The sequence below is a fragment of the Monodon monoceros genome, unplaced genomic scaffold, assembly GCF_005190385.1.
Source record: "Monodon monoceros isolate NGI ecotype Baffin Bay Population unplaced genomic scaffold, NGI_Narwhal_1 Super_Scaffold_6, whole genome shotgun sequence".
NCBI classification, from domain to species: Eukaryota; Metazoa; Chordata; class Mammalia; order Artiodactyla; family Monodontidae; genus Monodon; species Monodon monoceros.
Genome location: NW_021703783.1, coordinates 6,925,564 through 6,935,348, shown reverse-complemented (window position 1 = coordinate 6,935,348; position 9,785 = coordinate 6,925,564). Strand labels below are relative to the sequence as shown.

Sequence of the window (9,785 nt, the reverse complement as noted above, 5' to 3'; positions counted from 1 at the left end):
CAAACTAAAATTACAGATCCAAAATACACATTCATAAAATACCAAGCTATTAAACTGTTTATAAGGATCCTTTATTTCTCCTCTCCTTTGCCTTACTAGCATCCAAAGGTTTAAGATGAGTCAGGCAAAGAAAACTAAGGAAACTTGCCATTAACTTAATTGGGAGTTAATTTGCAGTTGGAGGGAAACTGCCCTCTCCTCCCTGTACTAGAACACTTAAAGCCCAGTTCACAAACCAGTAGCCATCTCCAGAAGGAGAGTTGGAGGGGAAAAAAGGATTTTTAAGGCAACCTCAGGAAGACACAACCACAGAGGCTCTTTATAAAATTTCCAGCCTACTTGACAGAGGGCATGATTATTTTAATACAGAGCAGATGAAGGATTATCCTATTAGTCCACTAATTGGACTACGCCCACCAACTAGCCTTATCCTTTTACTCGTTAGTCATTTACATTACAACAGGCTGGCTGATTGGCTTGTCTGTAGTTTTTAAGAGGAAACACGACCTAGACTTTTAGGTTGGATTCTTCTCTCACCAGGGTGTTAGCTTGGATTTTTCTCCCTCTTTCTTAGCCCTATAGTTCTTCCAAGCTACTTTGTAGCAATTTGAGTCTAAAGCATCACCTTCCACTGGAACCCAAAGGTCTAGGGGAAGTTTCAAGCTGTGACAAGACTCCCAATGGATTCATCTGAGGTTAACCCAACCTGGACCCTGGAGTCTCCTCAAATGTCCATCGATGAAAATTCCCAGGCAATTCCAGGTAAGCCAGACTTACCCGGGGTTCAGAAAGGTAAGAGGCTGCCTTCCTTTCTGTTATACTGACTTCAGTCTTTTACAGAGAAATGCAGTTAAGTAAACCTCTTCAGAGCAGAGGAGAGCCAGGGAGTGTAGGGCCCTCCTCTAAAGAAAGAAAGAGAGAGGAGAAAGAAAGAGAGAAAGAGAAAGAAAAAAGAAAGGCAGGAAAAGAGGAGAAAAGTGGGAGGGGTGTGGAGCTGCATTGTTTGCTTACTATGCTCAGGAGTCTGTCAACCTTTTAAGGACATTTTCTGGGGAAGAGCAATCAGTTCTAGACGGTGGCTCACAGTGTCTTGTGCGATCAGTATTTCCATCAGCGATAGATTCCAATCAGGAATTGTAAAGGGAAAAGAATACAGGCAACCTAAACTTCAATTTGACCTAAAGGTTTTCTTAATTTCACCAACATTTCTGGGATTGGCTTTCCAGCTGAATTTACGCTTTGGGAATGTTAATAAAGAGGGAAATGGCTTTTCAGAAGAAATTGAAGGAAGGGGCGGGTTTATAAAAGCCAGTGATTGTGCTCTGTAATGTAAATAAGTAGTAGTAAGACTTACGATGGAGAGCTTAGAAACCGTGCTCCAGGAATACTGCTAATTAGGTTCCCTGCCTTCCAGGGTTCTTCCCAAATCATCTCTCCTTGGAGCCGCACACGATCCCAGGCGTGGCCTCCCTGGCTTGGCCTCGCATGAAATCTTATTACCCTAACCTCGGGCGGGGAACGGATGGTGTAGGGTGGCCGCAGATGACCTGGAGCCAACCAACACCCTCTGGGCAGCTAGGAAGTTGGGTGGGTCCTCACTGGCATTATATTCTGCCCTCTGCCTCCGAGATCTAAACTGCCTCCCCTGCATCTTGAGGATAAGAACCCTGGTCAAAGGGGAAAAAAAGTAATGAAGAGAGTATATAATACGGCCAGTTTCTCCCATTCCTTGAATCTGCCTTAGTGCCTGACAATTCCACAACTTGGAATCTTTATTTCCATATGCACAAGTCCCTAGAAGTTGAATGGATCCTGACTCAGTATCTAATACTCTCACGTACAGGGAAAATTAATGCTATCTGCCTTGTTGGATGAGATTAGTGTTTATGAAATTTACATGATTGTTCGGATGGGAAGAGGGGTGGCTGTTTTTGTTTTTGTTTTGTTGGCTGCGCAGTGCAGCGGAGGGATCTTAGTTCCCCGACAGGGATGGAACTGGTGTCCCCTGCACTGGGAGCGCAGCGCTTTCATCACTGGACCCCCCACCCCACCCTGGGGAAGCCCCAAGAGTGAATGATTTCTCAAAATACTGCGTTTGAGTGGAAAGATCTAGCAGCATGAAAAAGCTGGGTAGAACTGGTGAGGGTAACAGCCACTTTGACATACTAGTTAAGGATAGGGGATTTGGCGAGAGGCTGTTATATTTGGGGTTTCTTTGTCTATTTCATAGATGTTCATTTTCCAGAAAAAAAAAGGTTTATAATTGTTATAAAGGTGAACTGCTGAAACTTGTTACACTGAAACATTTTGACTTGCATTAGTGCTTTATGTCCCTGCATTTATATTAAAAATCACACAAATGAAAATGGAAAAACTGTCAATACCTGGTTTCTGTTCCATGTTTTTCCACTTGGAATCATATTTAAGTACCTTTTGACCCCATGGGAAAACATCTACCATTCAGAACTACCCATAACGGAAAGAAACCACTTTTTTTTTTCCCCTTTTGACACACCCCAGGGCATGTGGGATTTTAGTTCCCTGACCAGGGCTCTAACTGCGCCCCCTGCGTTGGAAGCCCGGAGTCTTAACCACTGGACCACCGGGGAAGTCCCATAAAGAAAACAACTTTTTATTGTGAGAAGTGTTTCCCATTACAGTGGATTCTTAGGCTGCTCTCAAGGCATGCGGCATGCTAGTTAATGCCCGAGGTATCTGGGATCTTCACCCTGAGGAAACTTCCAGTGTCCGTTGTTGAGCTGCTTAAGAGCAGACCTAGTTTGAGCAAGAGATAAGTGGCTTCTGGATATTGCACTTCGCACTAATGGATCTTAAACTTTCTTTTTTTCTTTCAGTTGCCTCTGAACCTATGTCTGAAGTGTTAATAAAGAACCTCAGTAAATTGACGCTCAGCCCCAGTATCAAATTGCCACTCATTCTACCAGAATGTCTACCTCAACCAACTGGGCGGTTACTTGGTGAAAACATACCCTATAGGAGAGGGGTGAGGACCGTGTTAACCGATCGGAGGGATAAGATGGAACGGTTGATTCAATCCATTAAAAAACGCTATGGCAAAGGAGTTCCTCGGGTGAGTTTATGTGGTCTGGGTAGGCAGCACTGCCCCACTCTAGGGGTTGGGGGGCACTCACGTAAGTCAAGATGTAAATAGTGATGGGGTGGCAGGGAGGATTCCCCGGTGGTCCAGTGGTTAAGACTCCAGGCGCCCGCTTCCACTGCAGGGGGCAAGGGTTCGATCCCCGGTGGGGGACCGCGGCCCCTCCAAAAAGTTAAATAATATAAATAGCAACGAGCAGCAGTGGTCACTCATCCACTGTACTCATGAGTGCGGGGTGTGAATAACACTTAGGGTTTTAAGACTCACCAACTCTTCTTATGTTACATGGGTAGCATTAGTAATCCACATTTTCCTTGATAGTTTGTAATATATGTATTTTTTTTCTTCCCACGAAGTCTGACTCTGAAAGAGAACCATGGCAGAATGATGTTGAGGTAACTAGAAGTTCCCTTACTATACAAGTGGGTGGGTGTGTGGTTTGGGGAGGGAGGAGGAAAGGCAAATTGGCTTGGACTTTCTCAATCCTCAGAAACTCTGGAGCAATCAGTTCATATTTGTGCTTTTTAAAAAAAATATATGAAGTCATATTCTTCAAGCAGTTTTAGGTCTCCAGCAAAATTAAGCAGAAAGGACATATACTTCCTGAACCCAGACATTCAGAGCCTACTCTGCTGTCAACATCTTCCAGTTACGCGGTGTTAAAGTGATGAACCTGCATTGACACATTATTATCACCTAAAGTCTGTAGTTTCCATGAAGGTTCACTCTTGATGTTGTGCTGGTACTTTTTCACCTGCTGTCACAAACATGATATTCAATACCATGTAGTAAGAGGGCAAACACCTGAGCACAGTGTCCAGCAGCTGGTTGAGTGTCTCACGTTTAAGGCATTCAGAGAACTGACACTAGGTATATATTGATATATATGCATGTATGTGTGTGTGTGTGTGTGTATGTGTAATTTTCCTTTTAAATTGAAGTATAGTTGATATATAGTATTATAAATTACAGGTGTATGACAGAGTGATTCCGTTTTTAAAGGTTATACTCCATTTATAGTTGTACAGGAATATATTATTGACTGACAATCAGTAGCTGTTAGCATTACAAAATGGCAATCTGGTATTCTTTGGCAGCCATACATTTCGATCCATTTTTCCCAAAAACTTTTTTGATTTTGACCTTTTTTTTAGTGTTCCATATTCCAAAGTCTCTTCTAATAACCAACATTAGATTTGAGGTGTACAAGTACTCTTTGGTGTACAAGTACTTTATTATTTTAAATTGTTAACCAATTAATCCATTTCATTCTTTTTTCCAGACTCAATCAAGAGGGCAAAGATTTAGATGTAGCTGTCGTTTTTGCCGGTTTCATAGAGATCCTTCTGAGGATAATTATGAGAATTATTACAACAATAAGTATTACAGTAATTATGACACGGAGTCGAAGGAACCATAAACCTTATTCTTGTACTATTTTTTCGTCCTGGTAATTTTAGGATCATTATGAAGCTTGAGAAAGATTGTGTACCAATATTTTGATAACCTATAAGTTCTGTGTTGTCTTTTTTTCTTGCATCTCTTTTCTACCTTAATACAGTAACTTATAAGGAATCTATGTAGCTTGCATTTGAATGACTTGAATATATTTTAGTTCCACTTTGTGAAACAAATTAACTTGTGTGGAAGGAAAGTGAAGAATATAACATTGGGTGGCTTGGCCACAGCATTGTTAGAACAGCACGTTGAATTGCAATAAAAATTTTTGATGTGCTGTTTCAATTTTCAGTAGCAAATAAATGTCTTTATAGAGGATCTTATTAAAATTTGAGACTTATTTGAGTACCTTTTAAAAAATTCTTATTTTAGACTTGTTTTTGCTGGCTATGTATTAAATGAGTAATACTTATCCCCATCACATTCCCAGGGTGTAAATATCTGGCATTCTAATATTTTGTGATATTGTCCTGTTGGGAAGGAAGTTTATACATTTGGGTAAGGTTAGAAAACAAGGGCACAGATATTTGCACATATTAACCTCCTGGAAGAAGTTATCAGTTGGTCTTGGTTGGAGGGAATTGAAAGAATGATAGTGGTATATAATACTAAGGGAAGATGCAGCCCCAATGGTGTTTTAGTTCAGTTATTTTCTTTCATAACCTAAGTGTACACAGACCTGGATTTATTTGTGGGATAAAAGAGATACATAAAACTCATCTTCTGCCCTCCAACTATCTTTTTGTTCACTTTAGAAGGATATTAAAGAATTGGGTACATGGGACTTCCCTGGCGGTCCAGCGGTTAGGACTCGTGCGCTTTCACTGCCCAGGGCCTGGGTTCGATCCCTGACTGGGGAACTAAGATCCCACAAGCTGCGTGGTGTGGCCAAAAAAAAGAGAATCCAATTGCAAAGCAACTAGAGACCTGGTGGTATTCAGAATGATGTAGAAACAGAAAGAGCCCAAACCTGGAGGACTGTGCAAACAAATGGCAAAGAAGTTCAACAGTGATGTTAAAAAGGAATATTAAATATTAATATCCACCAAAGTAGGTCTTCAGAGGTTGTCCTACTTAGAACTACTCAAATCATCATGGTCTACAGCATGGGTGAATGTGGGTGGTCTTGAGGTTTTGTTAAACTTGCAAGATGTTCCTAGAGGCAAGGCCCTCTTGAGTACTGTATGCATTTGAAAATCATTGACTAGTGAAAAAACTTATTTGTTGCAATCGTGTTTATACGCTTGTGAGATCTAATAATGCGAAAACATGGGTGAACAAAATACATTCTACTTTAGTGTCCTTTTAAAGTTTTCATACTTTAAATCCTATGCAATGTTCTAAGTTTGTTTTATATGTATTAACCCTAATCCTCAAACAAATGAGGCATGTTACTTTTAATACCTTCACTTTTTTTTTTAACTTTTTAAAAATAAATTTATTTTTTGGCTGTGTTGTGTCTTCATTGCTGCACACGGGCCTTCTCTAGTTGTGAGCAGGGGATACTCTTCATTGTGGTGCGTGGGCTTCTCTTTGCAATGGCTTCTTGTTGCGGAGCACGGGCTCTAGGCGAGAGGGCTCAGTAATTGTGGCGTGAGAGCTCAGTAGTTGTGGCTCACGGGCTCTAGAGCACAGGCTCAGTAGTTGTGGTGCACGGGCTTAGTTGCTCTGCGGCATGTGGGATCTTCCTGGACCAGGGCTCGAACCCGTGTCCCCTGCATTGGCAGGGGGATTCTTAACCACTGCACCACCAGGGAAGCCCTGAAGGCCTCATTTTAACTTAGTCACCTCTTTAAAGGCCCTATTCCCAATACAGTTACATTGTGAGGTACTGGGGGTCAGGGCTTCAACATGAGTTTTGGGGGACACAAGTCCGCCCATAACAAGTACCTAACTCCTTCATAGAAATTAAGCATTGGAGGCCCATGACCCTTCCATCTGTCTGCAGAAGGACCTCTCCAGGACAGTTCCTGGCACATGGAAATAAACTTCCATTTTATGAATGAAACAATGAATGAGTGTGTGAACTGATTCATCAGTGGAATAGGTGACAGCCTCCTGAAAACGTTCTGCTGGCATCTCTTATGCAAGATTTACCCATAATGCAAAGAACTCATTTCTGTGGAGACTTCCATTCAGAAGTAGATCTTCATCACCTTGCAAATTGATTTGTGAGGAACATGACAAAAAGTATCGTTCCAGCCCCAGTTTCTTGGTGCAGGACGAAAACCTAGGAAAACACACCCACATTACTGGGTTCACCTGAGTGCCAAAATCTGTGAGGGAGAAAAATGATGAGGGAGTTTTTCCGGTGTTTTGGGAAGGGTTAGAGGCTGTGAAGGGGCTAGGGTTGGACAGTGTCAAAGTCAAAGTCACATGGACCCAAATTATCCCGTCCCCACTTCACCGAATGCAGGGGGTGCTGGTTCGATCCCTGGTCAGGGACCTAATATCTCACATGCTGTGGCACAGCCAAAAAATTTTAAAACAAACAAAACCTGTGGATCTGCTGCTTACTCCCTGTTGTTTCGGGCAAGTAATTTATTCTCCCTGGTTCTCAGTTTTCCTATCTAAAAAAAAAGAAAAAAAAAAAGGGACTTCCCTGGAGGTCCAGTGGTTAAGACTCTGTGTTTCCAATGCAAGGGGTGCTGGTCGGGGAACTAGATCCCGTGCAGTGCACCCAAAACAAAAATGGGGATCAATTTCCCCATATAGCTTACAGTTATATGTAAGTCAAAGGTGGTAATGTATATGAAAATGATTTAAGGTTTTTAAGTAACCACATAAGTGATAGTTATAAGACCATCAGAATTTAGCATTTTTGTTTTATGAAAAATATTGTTTTATTGGTTGATTATAGTCTTAATTGATGTGATTCCTTGTTTTGTTTTGAGATATAAATGTGCTTAAAAGCACAGACTCTGGCATCAAAAAAATTTTTTTAAGAGCTGTGGGGTGTTTTTGGTTTAATAGCTGGTAACTGGAACATCCTGCAGGATCCAGCACCCAGGGTTCCTTAGTCTAATTCTATACTCACGTGGCACTTCCGCTGTATGGTGTCTGGTCAACCTATTGCCAATGTCTTTTCCCCTGTGGGTCTGACAGCCCCACATAATATACAGTATCTTTTTTTTTTTTTTGGCCGCACCATGTGGCATGTGGGGTCTTAGTACCCCGACCAGGAACTGAACCCGCATCCCCTGCAGTGGCAGCAAGGAGTAACTTAACCACTGGACTGCCAGGGAAGTCCCAAGTCCAGAATATTTTACTCCTTCATGTTCCCTGGAGAAACAAAGTCTAACTCTCCCAGTACTCTATTTTTACACATTTAATACTATGATTAGAATGTGAACAGATAATCACCAAGGAGTAGATTTAGGAGAGATAAGGAAAAAAAGCAAGCATGTTTTTATTAGGAAAGGGTTGGGGAGACTCAGGGATATTGACACACTGTTAAGCTCATATACGCTCCAGAATTGCTTTCAGGTATTTGTCGTGAGTTTATGGTAGCAGAGAAATTAAAATCTCCTCGAGAGCAGAGGAATAGGAATTATCACATATTTATATCCTGGTTTATTCACTGATTTGGGGAAAACAGACATAATTTCAGAATCCTTAAAGCAAACAAACAAACAAAAATCCCAGGAGAATGGAATCCAGAATTCGAGCACTGGAAGTGGCTTGGCAAGAAGTGGACACTCCCTCCAAAGTCACAGAGGGAAGATGAAGTGACTTGATTGCTTTCATTTTCAATCAATGGCACGTTTCCATAATATGGCTTTTGAGTACTGTAGCTGGGTTATCTGATAGGATGATCGGAAACTACCCTGTGATAGGTGACAACAAATATACCAGGACTCTGCCAGCCACTCTCTGTCACACTGATGCCAAATCAGGCCTAGCACCAAATTTAATCTTGGAGACAAGAGTTCTGGGTGAAGTGGAAAAAAATAGTTTTATTGCTTTGCCAGGCAAGGAGGGCCACAGCGGGCTGATGCCCTCAAAACTGAGTGTCCCAACCAGGGGGAGCCTGTGAGGAGACTTATAGTCCAGGGGCGGGGTGCTGATAAGGATCAATGTGTGTGCAAGGCCTGCATTCTTTCAATCCAGAGATCATCTGGCATCAGGTGGTGATGGGCAAACTGTGACCTTCTCTCTGGAATGAAGAGTGTGCTTCATCAAGCAGTTAACATCTCCCATTTGGTGGGAGTTTTAGTTCTGCAGAAGAGCTCAAAGATATTATTATGTATATCCCTTGAGGAGGAATCAGGACCCTGCCCCAAGGCTTGCACCATTGTTTCTTGACTTCCTCCCTTGTCTCTGCATCCCCTCCTTTCCCTAATTAGCAACTGTTTGAACCTGCCCTTTGGAACTCAGGGAAGGTCATGCAGGCTGAATGAAGCCTATTGCTTACACACAGGAAGTGGGGGACACAGAATGGCTTTTGTGCCCAGGAGCCCCACAGGGTCCTGCTCAGTTTCAATATCAAGAGTTCTAGGGCTTCCCTGATGGCGCAGTGGTTGAGAGTCCGCCTGCCGATGCAGGGGACACGGGTTCGTGCCCCGGTCCGGGAAGATCCCACATGCTGCGGAGCGGCTGGGCCCGTGAGCCATGGCCGCTGAGCCTGCGCGTCCGGAGCCTGTGCTCCGCAACCGGAGAGGCCACAACAGTGAGAGGCCCGCGTACCGCAAAAAAAAAAAAAAAAAAAAGAGTTCTGCATCTGGCTTCTGTAAATCCGGAACACTATCTGACACTTCGGGAAAGTCTAGCTTCATCTTCCTGTTCAATGTGTTTGGAGAGACCTCCCTGGAGCCATAGCAGAGTTCTGATCCGACTTTGATTTGGGAGTTTCTCTGGGTTCCGATTTGAAAACATTCACAGCAAGATTTAGTAAAGCCTCATGCCCACCTTGAAATCTCTACCCCAGCTCTCCTCAAATTTTAACCTGCACACAAATCACCTGGGGATATTGTTAAACTGTCGATTCCAATTCAATAGGTTTGACTGTGGGTCTGCTTCCACATGATGCTAAATGCTGCTGGTCAGTGGACCACATTTGGGCTGACCTAGAGAAAAAATGTTAGGGCTGGAAAGAAAGGAATCCTGCTGAGTCACTGTTTTGACAATAATTCAAAAAAAAAAAATCTGGAGGACTCATTAAAAGATTACCTCTGAGACCATTCTGCACTAGAGTGTAGGGTCTTCCAGT

The 9,785-nt window shown here is 42.6% G+C and overlaps 1 protein-coding gene and 1 pseudogene across 1 annotated transcript; one reads left to right on the top strand and one right to left on the bottom strand.

Moving 5' to 3' along the window:
• The first annotated feature begins 680 nt into the window (after positions 1–680).
• DPPA3 (developmental pluripotency associated 3) lies at positions 681–4,538 on the top strand. The gene is made up of 4 exons (XM_029204337.1): positions 681–762; positions 2,856–3,091; positions 3,475–3,513; positions 4,401–4,538. The coding sequence occupies exons 1-4, from the start codon at positions 681–683 to the stop codon at positions 4,536–4,538; spliced, it is 495 nt and encodes a 164-aa protein (XP_029060170.1).
• A 2,173-nt stretch (positions 4,539–6,711) lies between these two features.
• On the bottom strand, positions 6,712–7,711 carry LOC114885428 (annotated as a pseudogene).
• Positions 7,712–9,785: the final 2,074 nt, after the last annotated feature.

Coding starts and splice junctions, on each gene's coding strand:
- DPPA3 (XM_029204337.1), top strand. CDS start 681: ATGGATTCATCTGAGGTTAACCCAACCTGGACCCTGGAGTCTCCTCAA. Junction 763..2,855: donor AAATTCCCAGGCAATTCCAG/GTAAGCCAGACT, acceptor TTTTTCTTTCAG/TTGCCTCTGAACCTATGTCT. Junction 3,514..4,400: donor CATGGCAGAATGATGTTGAG/GTAACTAGAAGT, acceptor TCTTTTTTCCAG/ACTCAATCAAGAGGGCAAAG.